At 49.3% G+C, this 25,921-nt stretch overlaps 9 protein-coding genes across 9 annotated transcripts; 7 read left to right on the top strand and 2 right to left on the bottom strand.

The window, feature by feature from the left end:
- Positions 1-292: 292 nt before the first annotated feature.
- On the top strand, positions 293-973 carry LTR84_000511 (uncharacterized protein; the record flags this gene model as incomplete). The annotated part of the gene is made up of 2 exons (XM_064844141.1): positions 293-432; positions 523-973. The coding sequence occupies 2 exons, from the start codon at positions 293-295 to the stop codon at positions 971-973; spliced, it is 591 nt and encodes a 196-aa protein (XP_064712001.1).
- Positions 974-1,681: 708 nt separating this feature from the next.
- LTR84_000510 (uncharacterized protein) lies at positions 1,682-2,306 on the top strand (the record flags this gene model as incomplete). The annotated part of the gene is made up of 2 exons (XM_064844140.1): positions 1,682-1,809; positions 1,916-2,306. The coding sequence occupies 2 exons, from the start codon at positions 1,682-1,684 to the stop codon at positions 2,304-2,306; spliced, it is 519 nt and encodes a 172-aa protein (XP_064712000.1).
- A 791-nt stretch (positions 2,307-3,097) lies between these two features.
- Positions 3,098-3,867, top strand: LTR84_000509 (uncharacterized protein; the record flags this gene model as incomplete). The annotated part of the gene is made up of 2 exons (XM_064844139.1): positions 3,098-3,243; positions 3,303-3,867. The coding sequence occupies 2 exons, from the start codon at positions 3,098-3,100 to the stop codon at positions 3,865-3,867; spliced, it is 711 nt and encodes a 236-aa protein (XP_064711999.1).
- Positions 3,868-4,717: 850 nt separating this feature from the next.
- Positions 4,718-7,038, top strand: LTR84_000508 (uncharacterized protein; the record flags this gene model as incomplete). The annotated part of the gene is made up of 2 exons (XM_064844138.1): positions 4,718-4,851; positions 4,905-7,038. The coding sequence occupies 2 exons, from the start codon at positions 4,718-4,720 to the stop codon at positions 7,036-7,038; spliced, it is 2,268 nt and encodes a 755-aa protein (XP_064711998.1).
- A 140-nt stretch (positions 7,039-7,178) lies between these two features.
- On the bottom strand, positions 7,179-8,538 carry LTR84_000507 (uncharacterized protein; the record flags this gene model as incomplete). The annotated part of the gene is made up of 2 exons (XM_064844137.1): positions 7,179-8,283; positions 8,369-8,538. 2 exons carry the CDS (start codon positions 8,536-8,538, stop codon positions 7,179-7,181), a joined length of 1,275 nt encoding a protein of 424 aa, XP_064711997.1.
- A 3,963-nt stretch (positions 8,539-12,501) lies between these two features.
- On the top strand, positions 12,502-19,966 carry LTR84_000506 (uncharacterized protein; the record flags this gene model as incomplete). The annotated part of the gene is made up of 3 exons (XM_064844136.1): positions 12,502-12,843; positions 12,896-19,879; positions 19,934-19,966. The coding sequence occupies 3 exons, from the start codon at positions 12,502-12,504 to the stop codon at positions 19,964-19,966; spliced, it is 7,359 nt and encodes a 2,452-aa protein (XP_064711996.1).
- An 813-nt stretch (positions 19,967-20,779) lies between these two features.
- LTR84_000505 (uncharacterized protein) lies at positions 20,780-21,874 on the top strand (the record flags this gene model as incomplete). The annotated part of the gene is made up of 1 exon (XM_064844135.1): positions 20,780-21,874. The coding sequence occupies one exon, from the start codon at positions 20,780-20,782 to the stop codon at positions 21,872-21,874; it is 1,095 nt and encodes a 364-aa protein (XP_064711995.1).
- A 558-nt stretch (positions 21,875-22,432) lies between these two features.
- On the bottom strand, positions 22,433-23,161 carry LTR84_000504 (uncharacterized protein; the record flags this gene model as incomplete). Its single annotated transcript, XM_064844134.1, has 1 exon — positions 22,433-23,161. The coding sequence occupies one exon, from the start codon at positions 23,159-23,161 to the stop codon at positions 22,433-22,435; it is 729 nt and encodes a 242-aa protein (XP_064711994.1).
- Positions 23,162-24,378: 1,217 nt separating this feature from the next.
- LTR84_000503 (uncharacterized protein) lies at positions 24,379-25,398 on the top strand (the record flags this gene model as incomplete). The annotated part of the gene is made up of 1 exon (XM_064844133.1): positions 24,379-25,398. One exon carries the CDS (start codon positions 24,379-24,381, stop codon positions 25,396-25,398), a length of 1,020 nt encoding a protein of 339 aa, XP_064711993.1.
- Positions 25,399-25,921: the final 523 nt, after the last annotated feature.

Raw genomic sequence — 25,921 nt, 5'->3', positions numbered from 1 at the left:
ACTCATTCAGTCATTGTAAGTATCGCATATCATACACGACGTTACTTGTCATTCCTTTCATTGCTTTTTGTTGCTTTGATTGGAGTTGGCATCTCGTCACATTTTGTTGACCAACTAACATGCGTTTTTCTTCACATATTTAGTCCATTCTTCAGATCCACCGATCTTAATCTTCTCGCACAACATCACATCACATCACATCGACTTCTTCGCCTCTTCGTTGCACCCATCCTCTTTATCGACTTCCCTCTTCATCATACCCGTTCTTCCATCCATCAACCCTTCACTCATCATGCCTCCAAAAGCTGAAGGTAAGACGACGGTCTCGAACGATGCTTTCCTCGCTGCTTGCATCAAGCATGCTAAAGAGAAGGTCAATCCCAACTTCGAGGCTTTGGCAAAGGAAATGGGTATGAGCACTGGTGGCGCTGCGTAAGTCTTCCCCGTTCGGTCACACCTCGCTGTCACCTACTCCCTCCCTACCCAAATGTCTCATTCGAGGACCATGCTAATATGAAACAGCAACAAATTCCGTGCAATCATGAAACAGCTCAGCGAAGAAGGTGCTGCATGGGCCAACAAAGATACTACTGGCGATGCTGCTGCCGCAGGCACTGTCACCAAAACCAAGGCTGCTCTTGCCAAACGCAAGGCACCTGCCAAGAAGAATGCCGCACCTGAGAAATCCAGCGCAACTGTCAAGGACGAAGACGATGATGAGGCCGAGGAGGAAGCACCAAAGAAGAAGAAGGCCAAGACTGTTCCAAAAGCCGCTGCTGCCACCAAAGGCAAGGCGGTCAAGACTGAAGACGCTGACAAGGACTCCGAGGAGAAGCCAGTCGTCAAGCCCAAGCTACCCATGCGTGGAGGTATGCGAATGAATCCGAAGGATGCCAAGGCCGAGGATGATGAGGATGGAGATAATTCAATCGATGAAGATGAGGAAGATGAGGAGGCCAGCGAGAAGGAGTAGATCGCCATCTACCTTGAGTGCTGTTCCTTGTTGCTCCTTCGCAAACACACTCCGATAAGATAGTCTATTATGCTGGCGCAAACATCCCGAATCTTTTCGCACATGAGTCGAGACTTGAGAGCTTTGGGAGCTTTGGGAGACTTGAGAGAATTGAGAGACTTTGGGGGTTCTAGGTAGTTTGGGTATTCTTTGGATTCCAGGCAATCGCGAGAACCATAGTCATACAGTCTCTATAACTCTCAACGCGCTGAAAGTCAAGGCAGCGACAGAATCACATGCTCAGACGATCATACAATCAAGATCGACCAAATGAGAGCTACAAATTTCACCTTCTCTTCTCCACCTTTATTGTATACACTACCAGAAGTGAGTTTTGCACGGCCTTGAATACCCAATCTCATTCTCATAACCGACTTCACTTCATTTTTGCTACCCCTGTTAGCCTTTCACAGATAGCTTCGCATGTGAACCTGAATCTTCCCTTCTTCCTCGTCTATAAAGGTATCCTGGGCATCCTCCATTCTCTCCTTCCAACCTCATCCATTCTATTGATCCGAAAGATTTTCTCGTCTTGCCGAATTAGTATCAAGGTTCCTCTTCAATCACAACATCAAGACGAGTAGCTTTACTACTTTTCAGTCCTCTTGACAGCCACCACAAATCCCTCCACAGCATCAACCACTACAACCATCAGTCTCTCCGTTCATCATGGCTCCCAAGACTTCCGATGAGGATTTCAAATTCATCATGACCTGCATCAAACACTCTCCGCCGACCTCAAAGCCCGACTTCGACAAAGTCGCAAAGGAACTTGGTGCCAAGAGCGCTAACGCTTGGTAAGGTTCCATTCGCTCTCTTACCATCGTCCTCTACATCCCAAAGGAAGTCGATTGTGCTGCTTGCGATCCATCCGGTAGACTTATGGTAACTGACTGTTCTTAGCTATCATCGCCATTGGGGAATCATGAAGAAGTGGGGAATGGCAGGAGGTGGTGTCGGCCGTGCTCGCAGAGCTGGAGATACCGGTATTGGCGCCGGTGCCGCTGCTGGTGCTGGCACCACTAAAAAACCTCGTGGTGGCGGAACTAAGCGCAAGGCGAGTGAGATGGCTGATGCTACCGCGAGTGAAAACGGCTTGGGATCGGCATCAGACGATGTGGAAGAAAAATCTGTCATCACCAAGGCCAGACCAAGCAAGAAGGCTGCTCCGAAGGGTATCAAGACAGAGCCAAACGATGACGAGGTCGATTCTGGTCAGGTTGTTATCAAGAATGAGCACGTGGATGATGAGCAGTCTGTTGCTGAGGACGGAGTTGTGGAACCCGGTACCTGAGTGCTCCTGGCCGAAAGTCCAGCACAGTTGAACCCGTCTGGTTTGCACTGCGAGGATGGTGGACTACTGAGCATCAAATTTGGTCAACACACCATGGAGGTCGAAACGAGTCTCGTATTAAGCAAACCTACGGTGTTGACATGTCCAGGCAAGATCCTGATGACATTGGCTACAATTAGAAGCAAGCATCGAAGAGGTATAACATTTTCAATACATGAGCTTGATTGAGTCTGGCCTCGTACATATGTTTTCAGTAGTGAAGGCTCCTGCGTGCTCGTAGATTCCGCTCTTGTTTGTGAGTTCTACTGGCCATGTTGAAGTACTCCGAACACTGAATTCTGGATTGGGGAGACAACAGGATAGAGGAGGCAGAGCTGGATACAGCAAAAATAAGAATGGTGGCTTAAAGTAGTACATGGCTAACCTTTCGCCGTTTGTGTGCAAGTCGGAAATGTGCACGATCTGAATGGCTTTGTCCTCACGAAATTTCGTATAGATCTAAATGAGGTGTGAATCGATTTCGGCGGGCAATACGCGAAAGATTCACTTCACTTCACTTTATTCTGATGCTACAGAAGTGAACCTCAAAGATTCCTTCATCTTCTCAATTTCTTTCTCACACCTTCTCACCGAAAATTCCTTCTCTCTACCTGACTTCTTTCTCTCTTCGTACTTTGATTCATCCTCCTCTATCTAACCCACTCTTCAAGCCATTACTACTCAATCTTCTCGGTTCGCCTAGCCTCGAATCTTCTCACTCATGGAACTAACAGTTATAGAGATCTCTCAATATGCCTCCCAAAGCTAACAAGGTAGCCGAAGACGGTACGACTGCCGCCATAAAGGTATTCCTCAGCGTCATGAAGAACTGTGAATCTGTCAAGCCTGCCTGGGATAGTGTGGCGAAAGAAATCGGTATCGGATATGGCAAGAACGCGTAAGTCGATCTCGATTTCGAGCTTGATCTCTTGAACCACGTACTGACTTGATCGGTAGTGCATCAAAGTTCAAAGGTCTCGTGGAGAAGCATGGCTACAAGTTCGAGGGCGGCCGTGTTACCTTGCCTGATGGGGAGGGTGATGGCGAAGTTGACGACGATAATGATCCTGCCACCGCTGCCCCGTCTCCTGCTTTGAAGAGCACCAAAGCCTCCAAGACTCGCAAGTCGACCACCAACAAACGCAAGGCGGCGGCCGTCAAGGACGATACTGCTGACGAAGCACCTACCAAACCTGCCAAGAAGGCTAGAAAGGCTGCTTCGAAGGACGAAACTACAGACGAGAAGCCTGCCAAACCTGCAACGAAGACGAAGAAGATGGCTCCCAAAGATGACACTGCCCACGAGGAACCTGCCAAAGCCACCACGAAGTCGAAGAAAGCCGCTCCCAAGAGTGATGTAGCCGTTAAGAATGAGGAAACCGTCAAGAACGAGGCAGATGATCAAGCCAGTGAGGAGGGGGATGATGATGATGCCAAAGCCAAGGTCGAGACCAAGGTGGCTCTTGTCGATGTCTCTGATAGCTCGCTTCTCACGCCTGAAGAAGCTGCAGACATGGTCTAATGGGCTGGCCAGTCATTACAAATCACCAAAACCATACTCTGCACGAACCACATTGCACAGAAATCAAATATCAGCATGCTGATCTCTTGGAAAAGAACTGTGTCACATATTGATGAAGTTGTGGCTTCGAAATGCAAAGGTGGATCAAATTATTCAAGCAAGGCGTTGAGATCGCAAAACAGAAAGGTCTTCAAAGCTTACCAAACATCAACCAACATAGCTGAACTGCAATTCAATCAGAAAGTTCAACATTGACTTGAACTCCATTATCCACGAGTTTTTGTATATAGTCATTGCACGCAACGTTGTAGCAAGTTAGTGTTCTGATGTCCTCTGATGCGATGGGAAAGCCACACCTCATTGAAGCTCACTAGGATTAAAGTGCCTTTAATGTAGATCGACAAGAGCCTCGCACTTGCTACTGTGTCCTTGCCTCAAGAGGAAACATATCGGCCCGCAGTTACGGACAGAGCGCCAGAGGCTGTTTTCGCGTCAGAAATAGATATCAAACGACTGAGTTGGCAGGAAGTTGACGTGAATTGTATTCCAGTTCACAATCATACTCTACAAGCGTTTGTTGAAATCCAAAGCGATGTCTAACAGTCCCCAAATCTGGCAAATCTGTCGGCTAACCTTACTCTTTTGTAAATTCTATGAACAAGAGATCTCATCAGGCTGAACAATGAAAGGAGGCGGGACAAGGCTGCCTTGGCAAGGCTCAATGCCGCTAGCGAACGATAAGATAAGATGCGGATTTTTCTCCAACTACTTCCTCCGCATGCAATAAAAGTTTCTATTCAAGTACAAGAGACGTCTGGTGTCGTGCCATCCTCTTCAACTCGACTGCAAGATGCCTGCGCAGAGTCAAAGGAGAGGAGGTACTGCAGCTCATCGCGGAGGGGGTCGGGGCAGAGGAAGGGGAAGGGGAAGGGGTGCGGTGAACGCCCGCTCGACATTCAGGACATCACGATTACAAGAACAAGAGTAAGTTCCGCTTGCAATAATGCGTCTTTTGTTGACTCTTCTAACGTGAATAGAGATGATCCAGCGTCTGGTGATGTCAACTCTGGAGATGAAGCGTCCACGGGCCACGAGGAAGAAGACGACGCAGGGCTCGACAGCGCCCAATCCAACAGCGAGGATGAAGATGAGGATGAGGCTCCAGCGACAAACTCCTACTTGGCCCTCCTGCAGTCCTTGAACGCTCGCACGACCGATAGTGAACCCCCAAGGAAGAAAGCAAGAACCGAACCTACTTCAGTCGAGACGAAATCGATCACCACGAGCAAAAATAGCACCACAAATTCGCAGGTTACAGCCAAGGGTGCGGGCTTAAGAGTCCAAGACGGTGAGGTACTACAAGATGCTGAAGACGAGGAGGATGAGGACGAAGAAGACGGACTACACGATGAAGTGGACTCTGAGGATGAAGAACATATCATGAGTGATCCCTTTGAGCAACACTATGCTGCTATGACGGAACAAGTGGTCAAGGATGCCGCAGCACAGGTCGAGAAAAAAGACTGGCAAACTCGATCATCGATATCTGAGTCGCAAATACGTCGGACACAATTGTCCCGCACTGGAGAAACGCACATTTCCCGTGCTGTCAAATCAGCAAAAGATTTGTTCTTGAAGCAGAGACTCATTGATCAAGGCACCAAGGTCGTCTCAGCACTGTCAACTGACCAGAGAAATATGGCGGCGGATATGTTTGATTACAAGGACGTCGTTAATGGGTGCCGGGAACTCAGAAACACAGCTCAACTACGAGACACGTCATGTCTACACGCATTAAACCACGTTTTGAAAACAAGGGATCGAGTGCTCAAGAACAACACTAAACTCAGCACCCAGACCGGATCCGAAGTACTGGACATTCGAGATCAGGGATTCACTCGACCGAAAGTTCTCATCGTGGTTCCTACCAAGCAGGCGTGTGTTCGAATTGTGGACAGCATAGTCAAACTCAGCGAGCCTGATCAACAAGAGAACAAAGCTAGATTTCTCGACACGTTTTCTCAAGAAAACGAGAATGAATGGCAGGATAAGCCAGAAGACTTCCGTCAACTGTTTGGTGGCAATCATGAAGAAGACTTCCGCATCGGTCTCAAATTCACCCGAAAAACCATCAAATACTTCTCGGGCTTTTACAATTCGGACATCATCATTGGATCTCCGTTAGGTTTGATGCGAACGATCACAACTGGAGGGGGCGGCAAAGATAAAAAGAAGACTCACGATGCAGATTTCCTCTCGTCCATCGAGGTCCTTATTGTCGACCATGCAAATGCTCTTCAGATGCAGAATTGGCAACATGTCGATTACCTCTTCTCTCAGATGAACCTGCTACCAAAGGACTCGCACGGCTGTGATTTCTCCCGAGTCCGTCATTGGTATCTTGAAGGGCAAGCCAAATACCTCCGCCAGACAATCCTTCTCTCCGACTACCTTACCCCTGAAATCAATGCTCTGGCATCCACCTACCTCCACAACCTCTCTGGCCGAGTCAAGCTCCAGCCCAGCTACCCGGGCGCCATGCTCACCATCTCATCCCTTCTCCCGATGCTTGTCCCCCAGACCTTCCTTCGTTTCTCCTCCACCACAGCCCTCCAAGACTCCGACCAGCGCTTCAAGACCTTCACTACAACCATCTTACCACCCATCCTCCGAGACCCGAAACATCAAAAAGGCATCCTGCTCTTCGTCCCATCATACCTCGACTTCGTCCGGCTGCGTAACTACCTCTCGACCTCGCCAGACGCGACAAACCTCTCCTTCGGCTCGATCTCAGAGTACACGCCGCGCAAGGATGTCCTTCGCGCGCGTTCGCACTTCCTCAACGGTCGCCACAGTCTGCTGCTGTACTCGGAGCGTGCGCACCATCATTTCCGATACCGGCTGAAGGGCGTCAAGCGGGTTGTGTTCTACGGCGTACCCGAGAATCCGATCTTCTGGTCGGAGTTGGTTTCATTGTTGGCGTTGAGTTCGGAGAGGGCGAAGTCGGGCGGTGGTGACGGTGGAAGCGTTGCGGTCCCGGGCAAGGGGAAAGGAGCTATCCGCGCTTTGTTCTCCAAGTGGGATGCGATGAAGTTGGAAAGGATCGTGGGGACCGAAAGGGTCGGTCGGCTCATCAATGATCGCGGTGGTGATGTTTTTGATTTCGTGTAGATGAGGAAAGAGATCCTCGTTGACGTTTGCTACGAGGGATATACAGCTGATGACCAATGCTAGAATCACTGAATGTGAATTCTTTATCATCTATCCCTGGGGAGCTAAGTCATTTCTATGCTATCATCTGTGATTTCCTTCTATTCCAAAGGCTGCTGATCCCACCCACTGTCTTTCAATGCATACTGCACCGCAGCTCGTACATCATCGACGATGGCTCTCGGCTCCCACGTCGGCTTATGGCCCGGCCGATCTCGAAACACACCGGTCCTGGTTAACAGACTCACCCATTCGACTCCGTGCGGCGAATCGTAGCTGTTCGCCCCACGGATGTCGCTTTCTGGATTGTCGCCCACCATGTAGACCTTCTTCAAGCTCGTCGAGGCACCTTCCTTAGCGAACAATGAATCACGATGCCGTAGTAGAAGGCTCTCTGCGAACGAGTACGTCTCCGTGTACGGTTTTCCTATGACGGTCTTGTACAATTCTGGCGCGATGGTGTTGGAGCCGTGGGAATGCGCAGTGACGGCGCGCCAGAGGCCTTCGAGAGACTCGCGGAAGCCGCCTTGTCCGAGGCGCGACAAATGGTATTTGGCCGCCCACAACAGGTCCGGGTTCGAGAAGTACAGTGGCGGCTGGTTGTCCTGGAGGTAGCCCGAGTTAGGCAGCGAGAGGTCACCGTTTTTGGACGAATATGTCCCCATGATGCCCTCTCGGGACAGCAGGACGTCAAGGATCACTTGGAGATCAAGTCCCCAGTCTCGTGGGTCGTTGTAGACGAAGACTGCGTCGATTTTGAGACTTTCCTCGGGGGATGTAGAGTTGATGGGTTTGGGTAGTGGGCGGGCAAAAGAGGAGTAGTAGTCTTTCAAGAACGGCTTGCTGAACGGCCAAATTTCTGGGTGTGCTGAGTAAATGTCTCCCGGTGTGACGACGTTGGTGAAGCCGTACATCTCTGCGACATCGCGGCAACGTCCGCCCTCGCCGCCCACTACCATGATGCATTTGTCCCGCAGGTTCTTCTCGCCGTGGACAAGCTCTGCGAACGGTGTGTGGGACTGTACAAACATTGAGGTCTCGAGGTTGACGTCGAGTTTCGACGATAGGTCTTTGACACGTTCAGACTCATGTTTGCCCCCGCCGTTGGTTAGCAGGATGAAGGGGATGGAGTTTCGCTGGAGGAATTGCAGTGTCTGGGAGGCGTAGGGAATGGGATTGGCGCTGCGGACGAGGACACCGTCTATGCTGCGAGAGTATCATGGTCAGATGATGCTCTCTTGAGACTGACTGGAGCATAGGAGTATGAACGTCTAGGTCCCGGATTACTCACTCAAACGCGAAAGCAAAGTCCGTGGCTCGTGGGGTTCGCGTTGAGTCATTGCGGAAGCCTCTCCTTTGAGAAATTGGGGACAAGCATTGTAGGGAATGTCTTTGATGAGGCTTCGGGGGTTTCAGAGCTGCTTCTAGTCTCGAGACGAGACCCGAACTACGCACCCTCATCCTGATCCTCACCACCAGCCACAGACTGGCTGGAGGTACTTTGAATGTCTGGCGAGCATGAACTGGAGCTGCAACTTCCGCGTTCGCTTATCGATTCCGGCGGATCATAGCCGCAGATCTGGACGACATTTTGCGCTACATGCCGAATGCTTCTCAGGAGTTTGACTGTCTGCTTCCAATTCTCACAACTCTAAAGATCGTAATTGTTGGTGTATTTGCTCTGGACCTGAACAGGTGCCTGTGCTCGCGATAATTGGATATCTAATCGTGCTAAATGAAGTGAGAATACACTTTCAGGCATGTTGCTAGTGGTCACCTAATCCCCCTCTAGATTTCGATGACAGCCCAGTGACATGCAAGACACGCAATATTTAAGGGGGTATGACCGGCCCATATCGACCACGACTCAAAGAAAGCCATTATTAGTAATATGAAGCCCCACAAGATTACATGACCTCCTCAAACTCATACCTGCAGAGAGATCTGAAGGCGCGGATTGTCATGGCGATGTCTTAAAGATGGAGCTTCGAGCCAGAGAGCTGCGAGACACTAAGATCTCCACCTGCCTATTTACAGTCACTATGAGATGTCGGACTATCATGTAGTCCGAAAACTTCTGGAGTGATTTGGTCTCTGAAGTTCAAAGATATTCGAACTCTTGAACATGTTTGCGAATTCTGGAGCACAACAGTTCGTCTTTCACTTCGAAGATCCCTTGGAGCGATCCAATCTGGAAGAGCGACATATCGTTGGCATTAATGCGGAGCAGCATGGTCGCTGGCCATTTACAGTTGGGTGGAGTGAAGCGATCTGACTACGTGATAACTCGTGGACATGATATTGCAAAGGACAATTGCAGGACTAAAGCTAGGCATTCAGCTCGTGAACACGGAGTCCAAACCACCGATAACGTGGGCGTCACAGGAACAACAGATCACCAGGCTCCGGCACACCAGTGTGAGCTTCTAAGACCACGCCCGCAACCAAAAAATTTCCAAGCTAATCTATCTCCCGGGTCGACCTCTGTGCGGTTCTTCCTAACACCGACCGTGCGCAGCTACGATCTCACTCTATCATGTCTGTGCGCTGAGTTTATCTTGTACTCGGGGCGAGATAAAAGTCTGAGGGGGTTTGTCTCGACCCAACAGCCTGGTGCTTGGAATTCATGACCCGGTCGTCTGGATCTACAGTATCATAGCATGTGGCATTGGCTTTGGACTGTCACCCACTGTCACCCATGGCTGGATCACGTCAACTCGCCATTCTGGGCAAGTGAGGTGTGCGATAAGTGGTCAGTGACTCTGTCTCGACCACTTTCAATGAGGCAAATCCCAGCCCAGTCTACAGCCTTACGGGCATCCACATTGGACACCAGCTAATCCTTTCAAAGGCACCAGGTGCTGTTTTTCAGAGGCCTCAGTCCAGCAATACCGAGCAATGTGGACATGTTCACCCTTGCATAGGGATTGCGAATGCTTGCAAACGGATTGTTGAGATAATCCTGTGGAAAATCTCGAGCATGTGCATCGAACAGGGGGCAAGATACCGCTAATGGCGAAGCGGTTCTAGCCAACGCCATGGAGCACTTTATCTATGACGGCCAGGGGCAATCACTCGCGCTGATGCTATTTTTGCAATTCAGGTACCGGATATTTGTACTCATAGTTGTACGTGCTGGGATGACCTCGGGTGGGATGAAAACATTGCTACTGGATATGCAAGACAACATTGGGTTCTCTGGTGGATAACAATATCCGTGCGCGGGCTCAACCCTGAAGGCGCTTCAGATAATGATGGGACAGGCAGCAGATCACCAATGGTGGTTCGAACGTTACTCAGGGCAATGTAACTTGTGCCAGGGATGAGGGATACACGTGTAAAACATGTTTGACTTTTTCCACGAAGCAGTACCAAACAATCACACTTTGACCCAAATATGGAGTGTTGGGCTGTGGCGTGTGGTGATGAGACCACAACGAGCAAGCCCTGTGGAGTGGCCGGATACCACAGCCAGGATTGAGCCGAAGGAAGGCCGCCTTTTAGTGACGGATAGTTAAGGTCATGGGTCAAGCAGCCCTGCAAGTTCGCTGCAACTCTGGGAACCGACACGGCAGGGGCGTTTTCCGGCGTCGCCTTTAACGATAAGACAGGGACTTGCAGGGGTCCCTCAGGCGTGCATTCGCGCGAAAATTTAGTCGAAGATCAGTGCCGCCTTGGCACCTTTGTGTTTGTTCCAACCTCCAAAATCAACCATACACAACCTTGCTTTCCGTCGCGCGATCAATCCGATTCAGATTCCATACCGAGTACTGTCCCCAACGTTGGAATAGACGGTTGGTGCCTGCATCAAAATTAATCATGCAGGTGCATGCCATTCTCGTATTCCACCAAACTCCTTCCGTCTTCCCAGATACACATCTGGTCCCCTTTTGCCAGAAAGAGATAATGTCGCCTGCCACTCACAGCCCGACTATGCCGAGGGATTTCATTTGCGACCTGTCGATATTATCTGGATTACTAGTACGAGGTACTCGGGACTCGTCATCCATGACTGAAACCTGCAACCGTGGACGCTCGTAATCATTCTTGCTCCACATTCGGAAAAGTTACTGATGGCTTAGGAACTTCGAAGCCTCTTCCATCAAGGGACAAGCAACTGTTTGCTGGGATATGTATTGATTAGCGAGAATCGAGGTCGGGTTTCTCGGCTAATGACAAACTTGAACATTGTCCTTGTGCCGACTTTCAATCAAATCAGTCACAGAGATGCTTGAATTATGTTGCCCACTATGACGATGCTGCTGACATGGGTACAGGCAGGGTGTTTGTGAGACACTCCATTATCAAGCAAAATTAAGGTTTGCTACATCTTTCCATGTTGGATGATTGGCAAAATGTATGCCCAGCATCTAGTGCGCCCAACATGGATGAACACGAACAGAGGCTTAAACCCAGATTTTGACATCAGTTCATGCCATGTGAGTGTTGTGCCTCCCTGCCAAAAAGCGACACTCCTGACCGTGTCAGACAACTCGCCGTTGGGATGGAGCACTTGATGCATACTTCCTACATCCTGGGAGAAAAGCGGACCATGCCTGGTATTCACACAACTCAAAGGAGGCGCTTGATACTTCCAGCCTTGCCGCCCCTCCAAATTTAGCTGACCAACATCTGAGCTTGTTGGGTTGGTTTCGATATGTGAGGCAAGCACGATGAGACCTGCCACGAAAATACCCACGGCGTCATCCGCCTTTTCGGTGTTACTGCGCTGGAAAAATCTTGTGCAGGAGAATTTGAGTAGCCTTGTAGCTGTGAATTCTCTGTTCCTCTGGTGGAGTCTGCTGGAGCCAGTGGGCTCGACATCCAACAGTTCTGCTGCACTTTCCATACCATGTGCCTGCTGCATATTCACTCCATCTTGACACAGAAGCCCATGAATCTTGGTGGGCCACCCAACACAGATGAATGGGAATCTCAGCCGTTCATGGAACAGGAGCTTCCGTCCTACTTGGAGTCCCTTCCTGCATAAGGATCCATGGCACAGAGACGGCGCAGCAGGCAACGCAGAGGCTTATCGTGTCTCATAAGTCGCTCCACCTGTGGTCAGCTATGATGGATGATACGCCTGCTGTGATATGAAGCCACAATTTTTATGGCTCAAGCCGTACCTTTCATTCCCAGCAGAACCCTGAACAGGAAGCTGCACCTGCATTAGCATCGCTGGGATCCTCAAAGTTCCCAATGGTAAGCCATACCCCGAAAGATCAAGACTAGGGGTTTCGATCAGGTCGTCCGTACGAATACTGGTTCTCTCTTCCTTCTTCCTTCTTCAATTCGAGATTGCTTTTATCCCTCGATAATCTACAACTATTAGCACCTTCGTTGGTTGCATACACTCGCTCAAGCCCGTTGCATTTGCACGACCTTTCGTTATTGACCCCAAATCATCCCAATCGTTTCATCATGTCGAGCCTTATACTGTTTCTTTACGTTTTCTTTTTCACAATTTGCAGCGCTTTCCGATACGATGAGGCCTATGTGCAATATAATCTTAACGAGAACAAGACCGCTACCGATCCGCTCGACTACTGGGGCGAGTGGACCGGCCACACATACACACCTTCCCCAGAGAACTGGAGATTCCCTTGGTATACCTTGTTCTTAGACAGATTTGTCAATGGGGATCCTTCCAATGATAATATCAATGGCACCAGCTTCGAACATGACACCAATTCAAACCAGATGCGACATGGTGGCGATCTCCAAGGTTTGGTGGACACATTAGATTACTTACAGGGCATGGGCGTAAAGGCAAGTCGAGGTCCTTCAATCATCACTGTCATACTAACCTAGGCAGGGCTTGTATATCGCAGGGTCACCCTTCATCAATAGTCCTTGGGGCTATGACCAGTACTCCCCTCTTGACCTCTCTATCCTCGACCAACATTTCGGTAATATCCAGATGTGGAGAACGGCAATCGAGGAGATACATGCGAGAAGTATGTATGTTGTCTTGGATAACACATTCGCGACACTCGGAGATCTCATCGGATTCAATGGTTACCTTAACGCCACCACCCCTTTCAGCCTTGATGAACATCAGGTTCAATGGAAAACAAATCGTCAATACTACGACTTCGAGATTGGCAACAACTATAACAAGACGTGCCAGTATCCCAAGTTCTGGCTCGAAACAGGATACCCAGTCGACGAAGAAACAACAAAAGCAATGGTCGGCTGCTATGACAGTGACTTCGATCAGTATGGAGACACAGAAGCGTTTGGTGTTTTCCCTGACTGGCGTCGTCAACTATCAAAGTTTGCATCCGTGCAGGATCGTCTACGTGAATGGCACGAGCCTGTGCGACGCAAGCTGGAGAACTTTTACTGCATGTTGATTGCCCAGCTTGACATCGATGGCTATCGATATGACAAGGCTACACAAAGTACTGTTGAAGCCATGGGTTTCATGAATGAAGCGATGCGTCAATGTGCTGCGCGTCATGGCAAAGACAACTTCTTCCTACCTGGAGAAATTACTGGTGGTAATGTTTTCGGAAGTCTTTTCATTGGCCGTGGTCGACAACCTGACATGCTTCCGGATAATCTAACTGCGGCGGTTACCATGACCAACAATTCTGATGACAAGTATTTCCTACGAGCCCCAGAACATGGAGGTCTTGATTCTGGCGCCTTTCACTATACAGTCTATCGCACACTCACTCGTTTCCTTGGTATGGACGGCAATCTTGAAGCAGGATACGATGCACCACCCAACTGGGTAGATATGTGGAACGATTTCATGTTGACCAATGACTTCGTCAATCCCAACACTGGCAAATTTGATCCTCGACATATGTTTGGAGTCACGAATCAGGATGTCTTTCGCTGGCCTGCGATCACAAACGGTGTTCAGCGCCAGCTATTGGGACATTTTGTGACAACCATCGAACTTCCTGGAGCCCCGCTCCTTCTATGGGGTGAGGAACAGGCCTTCTATGTCCTTGATAATACTGCCTCCAACTACATTTTTGGTCGGCAGGCTATGTCCTCAGCTACTGCCTGGCAAACGCATGGTTGCTATAACCTCGATTCAACGCAGTATTACCGAATGCCGCTTAATGCAGCTCGTCGTGGATGTCACGACGATACCGTGTCATTCGACCATAGAGACCCGTCACACCCAGTTCGCAACATCATCCACCACATGAACCAGCTTCGAGACCAATTTCCAGTTCTTCAAGATGGTTTCTTCCTCCAACAGTTGTCGAATCAAACACAGCAAGTCCAATATCCTGGCTCTGGCAAAGTCACTACAGAAACTGGCATGTGGTCAGTCCTTCGATCCGGCTTTCCTGGACACCAAGACCTCAGTGGCACTGGGGCGGGGAACCTGCCAATCTGGTTGTTATATTCCAACACCAACGATTCACGAACATGGGAATTCGATTGCAACAATAACGACACTGCTCTGAACACCACAAGCTTAATCTCTCCCTTTGACGCCGGGACTACTGTTAAGAATCTTTTTCATCCATACGATGAGCACACATTACTCGAAAGCGTCCATTCGTTGGGCATCAATGGAAGTGAGTTATCAAATGGCTGTCTGGCAAAGCTAGATATGGAAGCATACGATTATCGTGCATATGTGCCTATCGATCAATGGGTTGGTCCAAAACCCATGATTACCAAATTCAGCCCTGGTCATGACGTCCGAATACAGTCTACTGTTGGCGCCAACGAGACTGAATCCGTCGAGATTGAGTTGCGCTTCTCTGTTGAAATGAGCTGTGACAGTGTCACAAACAGCATTGTGCTCAATTCCACCACCGAGTCTGGAATCATCCCTGAAATTGATACTGACAGTGTCAGCTGCAATGTTATGAGCAACCCTGAAACTCCTGACTATGTGGGTGCAATATCATCAACTTGGTCATGGTCCGCTCGCCTGAATGGAGTGGCCAATGGTATTCACGCAATAATCGTCCGAAACGCGACCAGCGAAGGAGGTGACCAACATACCAATGCCGTGGACAAATTCTTGTTCAGAATCGGTCAGCTTGACAATCCCATAGTCTTCACTAAGAGTGCGAACTATTCGTCTACACTTCTCACCAAGACTGATTCCGGTTCCTTGGTGCTTTCTCACTCTGCTGCTGGTGCAGACCAATGGCGATACTCAACCAACTGGGGTTCCTCTTTCTCAGACTGGCAACCATACAAGGGTGGGCAGACGGAGATCAAAGAACAACCTTGGTCTGGTACTAAGCTTCAGAAGTGGAAAGGCACTCATGTACGCGTCGAATACTTCAGTCGTTTCGCTGGCAGTAGTGACCACATTCAACAAGCTGATCTAGATGGTCATACACCAAGACGCTTTCCTCACCTATTCCTTAACGGACCATACAATCAATATGGATTTGACGCAGGTCTAGACAACGAAATGAAATTGACGGATAATTCGACGTGGGAGCATCATTTCATGACTGAATGGAGCCTCAAAGGAACTTTGGCGCAGATAAATGTTTGGGGAGTCAACCCTGATGGCCAGCCCGATCAAACATATGTACTTGGCGATGCAGATGGAGATTCCGTTCTCGATCGGCTTCCACCATCTTCCCTTTCCTCAGTGGTACTCAACATCACCCAGCCCCCACCAAAACCTCATTTGGGCTGGAGAATCGTCATCAATGACGGTACCATGCGATTTGCTCTTCAACCTTCGGGAAGCATGTACAACCAGATGATTCTGTACATACTCTTGTGGGTTGTTCCGGTTTTCTTGGCTGCCGTTGCTGTCTGGGCATTCATGCAGTCCTTCTACAGCGTCAAGTTCAACGAGATCGGAATATCAGAGAAGGCAAACTTGATCCCTGAAATATTCAAGAAACAATTCAAGCGACATGACGAAGAGGCAGGTTCTGGAATCATGGCCAAATTTACCCGCAAACAGAAGTTCCTGCAATCCACCGACCTTGTAATCAATCAAGAAAGACGTCGGACGGTACTAATTGCCACAATGGAATATGATATCGAAGACTGGCAAATCAAGATCAAGATCGGCGGACTGGGCGTCATGGCTCAATTGATGGGCAAGAACCTTGGACACCAAGATCTCATCTGGGTGGTGCCTTGTGTCGGAGGTGTCGACTACCCCGAGGACAACAGAGCTGATCCCATGACTGTCACGATTCTGGGTAAGCCCTATGAGGTGCAAGTTCAGTACCATGTGCTGCGAAATATCACCTATGTTCTCCTGGACGCACCCGTGTTCCGAGAGCAGACAAAGAGCGAGCCATACCCACCGAGAATGGACGACTTGTCGTCTGCAATCTATTATTCTGCTTGGAACCAGTGCATCGCTCAGGCTATCAACAGATTCCCCGTGGATCTCTATCATATCAACGACTATCACGGCTCAATTGCACCACTATATCTTCTTCCTCGAACGATTCCCGCATGTCTTTCTCTTCACAATGCTGAGTTCCAGGGTCTGTGGCCCATGCGTACCAAGCGTGAGCGTGAGGAGGTCTGTTCTGTTTTCAACCTTTCTTCCGAGCTTGTTCAACGTTACGTCCAATTCGGAGAGGTTTTCAATCTTTTACACGCAGGTGCTTCATACCTTCGAGTCCATCAACAGGGCTTTGGTGCTGTTGGTGTATCCAAGAAGTATGGTAAGCGATCTTATGCTCGGTATCCCATTTTCTGGGGTCTCAAGAAGGTCGGTAAGCTACCGAATCCCGATCCTTCTGACACCGGTGAATGGGACAAGAAGCTTCCAAAACAGGAAGACATCCATGTTGATCCTGTCTTTGAAGCTGCTCGTCCAGAATTAAAGAGACAGGCACAGGAATGGGCCGGGCTTGAACAGAATCCAAAAGCTGAATTGTTCGTCTTCGTTGGCCGCTGGTCCATGCAAAAGGGTATTGACCTGATTGCGGATGTCTTCCCATCAGTTCTCGAGTCAAATCCAAATGCTCAGTTGATTACTATCGGACCTGTGATCGATCTGTACGGCAAGTTCGCAGCCATGAAGTTGGACAAAATGATGAAAATTTATCCTGGAAGAGTCTTCTCCAAGCCTGTTTTCACAGCGCTTCCGCCATTCATCTTTTCTGGCGCCGAGTTTGCTTTGATTCCCTCTAGAGATGAGCCTTTCGGCTTGGTGGCTGTCGAGTTCGGTCGCAAGGGAGCTCTTGGGGTTGGTGCCAGAGTCGGTGGATTAGGTCAAATGCCAGGATGGTGGTACACTGTTGAGAGTGTTTCCACGGTACATCTGATCCACCAATTTAAGCAAGCGATTGAGGAAGCTTTGAGTTCCAAGACGGAAGTTCGTGCTTTGATGAGAGCTCGGAGTAGCTTACAAAGATTTCCAGTCGCGAGTTGGGTTGAGGACCTTGAAGTTCTGCAGTCTACAGCCGTCAAAATTCACGACAAAGTCGAAGCATCGAAAAGGAATATGGCAACAGGGGACATGATACGACCAATTTCTGGTGCGACTACCCCCGCCATGTCTGGTTCCGCTACCCCATCAGGTCTGCAGACCCCCGTCTTTGGGCATTCCAGACTTTCAAGCCATGCAGGCTTGTCTTCACTTGCGGCACGGCTCAAGAACATCGGCCACAGTCGAGAACAAAGCCACGATGAACAGTCCCACACGCCCAGGGACTCTTCCAAGTTGTCGAAGGGACTTTCAAGGTCGGCCTCCCTTGGTTCCCGGAGAGGGCCGGGCCATGTTATCGTCCATGATCAACACGATGGTGATGAGTCAGGTTTGCCAACTGTCCTGTCTCCAGTGCCTGATGTGGAGGGTGATGACAGTGGACTTGGTACCGCTGTGATGAGGTACGGCGATGAGGGAGATCATGCCTCTGATCCAGAAGATAGTGATTTTGATGAAGATGACCACATTACTATGCCAACACGAACTCGGGGTCGTTATGAACGCGTGCCAGCGGATGGTGACGGGTCACAATCACCACCTTTGGACGGGGCATTTGGCTACTCGAGGACTCCTGGTCTTGAACTGACCCAATTCCCCAAACAGAGGCCTGGTATCAGTCCTTATACTGGTCACTCAACTCCCCCAACCCCTCACCTTGGACCAGAATCCGGCCTTCTTGCTCCTCCTCGAGCTTTTGGAGACGGAAGTAATCGAATCTCCTCCACCCCCTCGATGCTTTCAATCAGTTCGATTGTAGGGGAGAAGACCGACTTCAAGCTGCAAAAAGTCGATCCCTTTTTTACAGACACCAGTGGCGAGTTTTCGAGAGCATTCGAAAAGAAACTAGAGACTCTCAATGGCGGCAACTCTGAATCCACCACATGTATTGAAGAGTTCCTCGTCAAGTCTGAGAAGACCTGGTTCACCAGTTTCCGTGATGCCAAACTGGGCCGACATCATTACACACCAAGCGCTCAGCAATCGCGTGTGACCTCCGCAGCACCCTCAATTTTTGGTGAACAAAGCGAGCATGACAGCGAGGGACACGAAAGTGACCAAAACAACCTAGGAGATGAATTCTTGCTCGGCAAAGACTATGTGCCTCCAACCGGTGTGAGAAAATGGATGCAGTTGCGGATTGGAGACTGGCCAGTCTATGCCTTCTTCATGGCATTTGGTCAGATCATCGCAGCGAACTCGTATCAAATCACTCTATTGACCGGAGAAGTGGGTCAATCAGCAGAAAAACTGTATGTGGTTGCATCCATCTATCTGGCCACCTCAATCTGCTGGTGGATTCTCTTCCGACGCTTTAGCTCAGTTCTTTGCCTGTCACTACCATTTTTCTTCTACGGTATGGCTTTTATCCTTATTGGATTGGCTCACTATGCCTCGACTGTCAGTGGGAGAGGATGGGTTCAGAACGTTGGGACTGCGTTCTACGCAATGGCTTCCTCGTCTGGTTCGATCTTCTTCGCGCTGAACTTTGGTGACGAGGGAGGTGCCCAAGTCAAAGCCTGGGTCTTCCGTGCTTGTGTGATCCAGGGCACTCAACAAGTCTACGTCGTGGCTCTTTGGTATTGGGGTTCGTACCTCAACAAGACCCAGACCAATAGTCTACTAGCTACATCTGACCCGATCACGAACTCATGGAAGATTACCGCCATCACATTGCCCATCGCATGCCTCTTGTGGGCAGTCGGCCTTCTCATGTGGTTTGGTCTGCCTACCTACTATCGACAGGCACCTGGAAAAATGCCCAGCTTCTACACCAGTCTCGGCCGACGTAAGATTGTACTTTGGTTCTTCGCTACCGTCCTGATCCAGAACTTCTTCCTCTCAGCCCCTTATGGTCGCAATTGGTCGTTCCTTTGGAGTAGTCCCCACACATCTACTTGGCAAGTTGTCATCCTCGTGGCGGTGTTCTTTATCGGTGTCTGGGCTGGTATCCTGTGGATTTTGGGAATGTTATCCAAGTCTCACAGCTGGATCCTTCCTCTCTTCGCCATCGGTCTCGGTGCGCCTCGTTGGGCTCAAATCTGGTGGGGAACCAGCAATATTGGACTTTACCTTCCTTGGGCCGGTAGTTATACGACAGGAGCACTACTCTCGCGCGCTCTATGGCTGTGGCTCGGCACATTAGATGCACTACAAGGTGTCGGCTTAGGCATGATACTCCTTGCTACACTAACCCGAGTACACGTTGCTTTCACTCTCATCATGGCCCAAGTTCTGGGTTCGGTGGCCACGATAGTCGCTCGAGCATGTGCACCAAACAATATCGGCCCAGGACCTATCAGTCCAGACATCAGCACCGGTTTCGCAAGTATCTTCACTGCGTGGTTTTGGGTCGGCCTCATTGCCAACTTGAGCATCTGCGTGGGTTATTTCATGGTAAGTCAACATATCTCGCAATCTATGCTTTTCTCAGACTAATAAATTTTACAGTTTTACCGCAAAGAACAGCTTAGCAAGCCTTGATTGTACTCTTTGGAGTATTGTCGAGCGTCACGATTTCCATTTTTCGTTTCCAAAACCGTGTACAAGAGGGATGGCTGTCATCTGGATTGGATATAGCAGCGCAATTTAACGAACATAGATAGGATAGGGAGATATACCATAAACAAGGAGTAATACTAAGGCTTTTTATATTGCCTTTCCAGCATATTTGAGATCAATCCATGTTTCAATAAGAGAGTTTGCAGGTGTTATCATACAGTGTGACACCTTTAGAATGTTTGCGCATCCCGGGCGTTTCCTTTTTCGAACCCTGAATTTGCTTTCTAAAGCCCTATGCATTTCGCGCCTTGCAGTAAGTCTGGAGCAAGCAGGTAATGAATTGATTCAGCGCCTGCCAGTAGTCAATTTGCCGAACGACCCCTTAATTTGCTGCATTAGGACACCGACACATCCATATTGGGGATTTCCTGATCCAGCAAGTCAAATTTTTGAAATGGCTATTTATCCCAAACTCACCCGATTGGGGGGGTTTGACCTCTAATTCTGGCATTCATGACCCAGCAAATGCACGAGATCGTTTTAGTATTTCGACAATCACCATTAGGTAAGCTCTTCCCACGTGATCACTACCAACCGCCACTCTCACCACTCCGCCGTAGTCAGTTATCAATATCAGAAGTCGCAGCCTCCATCCAGTCCTTGACAATCCACTTCCCACTCAACGACAAGACAATTATCTCATTACTTCGACGCTTCTACGGCTCCATCTACAGAAGGACCTTCGAAAAGCCGTCTCCCAATCTTCTCATCCCTTCTCCCTGCACCACAATCAAGATGCCTAAAGCAGAAGTCGGATCAACCAAGTACATCGCCAACCAGATGAAGTCGAAAGGACTTCAACGGTTGCGATGGTACTGCCAGGCTTGTTCCCGACAAATGCGTGATGAGAACGGCTTCAAGTGTCACGTTGCCTCCGAATCCCACGTTCGTCAGATGCAGGTAATTGGCGAGGACCCGCGAAGGGCGATAAACGATTTCTCCAACCAGTTCATGAAAGATTTCATTCAACTGCTGCGGACCGGCCATGGAGAGAAGAAGGTTAATGTGAACCACTTTTACCAAGAATACATCTCGAACAAGCAACATATACACATGAATGCGACCAAGTGGTCCAGTTTGACGGAATTCGCCAAATATCTGGGTCGAGAGGGCATTTGCCGCGTGGACGAGGATGAGAAGAACGAGGGTCGGTCAGGCGCAAGCGGACTGATGATCTCATGGATCGACAACAGCCCTGAAGCCCTACGACGGCAAGAACATTTGAGGAAACGAGAACGCCAGGACCGTGGAGATGAGGAATTGGAGCAAAGAATGATTCGCGAGCAAATACGGCGTGCGAAGCGGGATGGCATGGATGCGGGTGTTGAGGATGAAGAAGACCTAAATGATGACTTGCCAGGATCCGGTGAAGGAATCAGACGGAAGGACGGCGAGAAGATACGACTAAATTTTGGGGCGAAAAAGCAATCTGCTGATGATGGTGCGGCCGTTGAAAAACCTCCTAGTCCACCACTCACTGAAGGTGATGACTCCTCGTCGGACAAGGAGAAATCCACCGGACCTGGCACATCCACTACGACGACATTTACGACGACAGCAGAACCTGCCGTCCAGAAAACACAACAACCATCCACGAAACCCACTCTGTCGTTCGGCCTATCACCTACGACAAGTAAACCGAAGAATGTATTCGCCGCCACAACCAAGAAGAACGCCTTATCAGGCAACAAAAAAGCACCGTCAATCCCTACACAGCGGCCCATGAGCGAAGCGGAAAGGATCATGAAAGAAGAACTCGAGCGAAAACGACAACGAGAAGCTGGGAAATTCCAGGGCGGAAATGCTTTCAAAAAGCAACGAGTATCATGATGCCCTTTGGTATGATATGATCATGCAAGTTTCAGGGCGTGTTGGAAGGATCTTTGCCCCGTCATCAGAGGGGAAAGAAATGTTTTATGTGTATGATTTATTTTGTGCAGCAATTTTAGCGTGGGATGGGAGCTGGATGAGGGAGGCCACAGATATCTATCGTATGGCATATTTCAATGTCGATTGGTTTGGTCCTGCTATTAGTGTGGCTGGATGCCAATTAGAACATGAGTCATTAGGAAGGCATGTCCTAGTCGTTAGTTATGATCAATCAAGGAACATATGATCATTCAGCCATTCTTAGTAGCTAGGGCATTCGTAATCTCGCTGTAGAACAAGGCATAAGCGCAACGAAAAGAAGTGAAGGCCATGACAATCCTCGTTTGGCTTAAAAATATACATATACGTGGTCGTCGTTACTAACGCTGTGTTGCACTGCACTCTCTCTTTGCCACCTTCAAACCAAGGAATTTCCCGGTTCTCTCATCGCTCCAAAAAGATGTATGACACAATACATTGGTCACCCTGGAACAGGATCTGGATGATGCAGGTCCTGAATCAAGAGTTCAGCTCCTGAAGCAACTCCCTGACCTCCGCCATATCGGGTTTCCTTTCATTGTAGATCGCAGCAATCAGACTGGAATCGATGTTGGGGAATTGCTTCTGCAGCGCAGCTTGATTGCGGTCGTCTTCGCTCTGAGGCGCATTGGCTTCATACTGCTGCATGTGCTCGACTTGAGCTGCGCGGTCGCCTTCATTGCCCACGAGCATTTGGTCCGTGTTGGAACGGTGCATCTGCTGTTGTTGCCCGTGCGGCTGTTGTTGGTGGTGGGATGGGGGCGGACCCTGAGGTGCGCTATATCCGCCCTGATGGCCGCCATGTTGCTGCTGAGGAGGACCCCATGGGTTTTCTTGTTGTTGCTGGTTGGGTGGTTGGTTGTAGTTGGCATAGTATCTCTGATCCTGTCCTTGCTGCTGAGGTTGCTGCTGGTTGCCATACGGGCTGCCTTGTGAAGGCGCATCGGCCCATGGATTGTTGGAAGTCATGGTCTTGCGCTGCGAGGAAGTCGAGAACGAGGATGTCTGGTTTGAGGGTTGAGGGAGGATTTGTTGTACTCTGCCAACTCGCCCGTCGTTAAGTTTGACCTTGATGCCTCGGGGGTGGTCGTGGCGTGTCAATAATTGTGCAACGGTTCCTTGAACCTGCTTGCCAGTGCGATGATCTGCTTTAAGGACGATTGATACGAGTTGACCTGGTTTCAAACGGCTGTGTGAGGTGATAGGCATAGAGGCTTGAAGTGAGACTGTTGCGAAGTGGACGGTTGGCTCCTTCCTACGAGGAAGAAGTGTTTGGAATAGTCGCAGCCTGCCTGTGAGAGGCGACGTCATCGTCATGGGGGCGCCACACTTGACCCCTCGCCGCCTTAATGATCTGGTCGTTAGCCGCCCACCTAGAATCGGCACCCGGAACCGTTCATCGGACGCCCCAGGGAGCTATGTAAGAGTGGCTTACCAGTCCCCGGAAGCATACCTACATCTACGACAGGTAAGTAAAGTCTTTTGTTAGGACCAACTTTGGAATTTGAACAACGAACATTCTTTCTTTGTCTGAGATTCGCGTTCAATAGCATTCCGCATCGAAGTCATTATAGACAGAGTGTTTCTTTTCCCGGTCGAGGATGCTATCAACATTTCGAGCTACTCGACCGCTTGAAACAGCCGCACGAATAGCAAGGTTAGGGGTTGGAACGCCACCCCTAATCCTCACCTTTAGTTTAGGGAGCTAGGGAGGCTTCTCCTATCCATCAGGCTACCCGTTGCACTTGAGGGTGGCTTTGCAGGGAACTTTAACTAGAAGTCAGAACGCAAGCCTCGTCTTGTAGCAGTCTCAGTCTCCTCATGTGTCGTTTATTTTATCACTTCTTTCACATTTGAGCATCACATCTACCACTATAACTTCGTTTATCTTATTCTATATATTTTTTTCGGATCAGGCCATGTACGATTTGTCTTAGATTATGCTGCTTTCAGCAGCCCAACGACTCCCGCGCTCTGCGCTTCTTTTGTCCATACTCCTCGGCTGTGTCGTTTCGCTTTTCACCCTCTACAGGCTTAACTTGCGTGCTCTAGATACAACACCACTATCAACACCAACGGCTCCACACTCTCATAATATCTTCAATCAATCGCTTCTTGATGCACAAAGAGCTCTCTGGCAGCCTCTGTACCAACAAATAATTCAGCATAAGCCCCAATGTCTTCCAGTGGACCACCCCGAAATCAATGATCTGAGCATTGGTTATGATGCTTCTGATCATAGCAATCAGCGACCTGATCGCATTTCACTCTCCGACCAGCAGGCTTCTGGATTGCGATCCTCTCACCAACATTTTGTAGAGCACTTGAAGACCGCAGGGTATTCTCTCCCGTTCGTACCCAGTACTCGAGGCATAGTTACCACCGCGGGGGGCCAATACCTTCCCGTCGCTCTCGTTTCAATCCGCATGCTCCGCAGTACTGGTTCAAAACTACCTGTTGAAGTCTTTCTTGCCTCTCAGGATGAGTGGGACTCGGAAGTATGCGATTCGATTTTTCCCTCACTCAACGCTCGCTGTCTTGTGCTTGAGGAGATTTTTGATCCATCGAAGACGAAAGCAAATTTGGGAATCGACAAGTATCAGTATAAAGTCATGTCCATCGTTTTCTCGTCCTTCGAACAGGTACTCTTCCTCGACTCGGATTGCTTTCCCGTTGTCGACCCAGACATATATTTTGACTCCGAACCATTCCTATCGACCGGGATGATCCGCTGGCCGGATTTCTGGTTCCCTTCTGAAAGTCCACGGTTCTTTGAGATAGCAGGTATTCCAGTACCTGCGCCTTGGGAGAACTCTGCAACTGAATCTGGGGAGCTCTTCTACTCAAAGAAACAGCATACGAACTCTCTTTTATTGGCCATATACTACAACTTTTACGGGCCCGATTTTTATTACCCTCTGCAATCTCAGGGGGCTCCTGGTGAGGGCGACAAGGAAACGTTCCTATGGTCGGCTGTTGTATTTAATGAGAGCTTCTATTCAGTTCGCAAGCCGGTCAGAGCACTTGGATACACAACCACGACTAGGGAGTGGCGAGGCTCAGCTATGGCACAGTTCGACCCCGTAGAAGACTTCAAGAGCAAGTCTACCGGCGCTGAACAGGATGCTAAAGTACGTCCACTTTTTGTACACGCAAACTTTCCTAAACTCGACCCTTCCTCTATCTTCGACGATGTTTCCTTTGGTGCCACAGGCCCAACGAAAGATACCGACGGTAAATTGCGCAGGATATGGTTTGATGAAGAACAGACTGCGGTCAGCTTCTTTGGCTTTGACTTGGAGCGTAGAATGTGGGACATCCTCCACGACCTGGCATGCGAATATGAAGGCAAGATATCTGCTTGGGAAGGAAAGCCTGATATCTGCAAACAAACCACTACCTATTGGAATACCGTCTTTCCAGGTACTTCAAATCAACATAGCTGAAGTTCCATCACTGTACTCCATGGACAAATTGTCACACTCATCTACCTTCAGCGGCTTCAAGCGTCCCTCTCTATATCAATGGGCATCGAAAACATTGGGTCAACAGACTGTCTATCACGTCAACAACTATATTGGACAAATCCCACACAATATCAATGTGTCAAGCAAAACTTTGGTTTGTGATTTTGGCAGTCAGTCAACCCATTGCGCTCCTCTGACTCCGTTACGTTGGGCGTATGCTCCGACGCTAAGCAATGGGAAGGCGCCCAGCCGAACTGTTACCTACGGAAGCAGAGGCGGACTAGACTATGGATCTCACTACGGAACATGATGAATGTATTGCAAGTATTCCACACGAAGCCTCGACTTCCGGCGTTATGTGCCCAACCAATCTTACTCCCCTGCAAAGATTCGATACGTCGCACGTCTTCTCTTGGATCTACAGCTTTACCCATGAAGCAAAAAAACCCCTCCTGAACGCTATACCGGGTTGGCATATCATACGCGCGAGCTGTTCTATGTC

The sequence above is a fragment of the Exophiala bonariae genome (assembly GCF_035927105.1).
Source record: "Exophiala bonariae strain CCFEE 5792 chromosome Unknown scaffold_1, whole genome shotgun sequence".
In the NCBI taxonomy this organism is placed as follows: Eukaryota; Fungi; Ascomycota; class Eurotiomycetes; order Chaetothyriales; family Herpotrichiellaceae; genus Exophiala; species Exophiala bonariae.
Note: the sequence above shows the minus strand (reverse complement) of the source record. Positions and strands in the feature narration are given on the sequence as shown.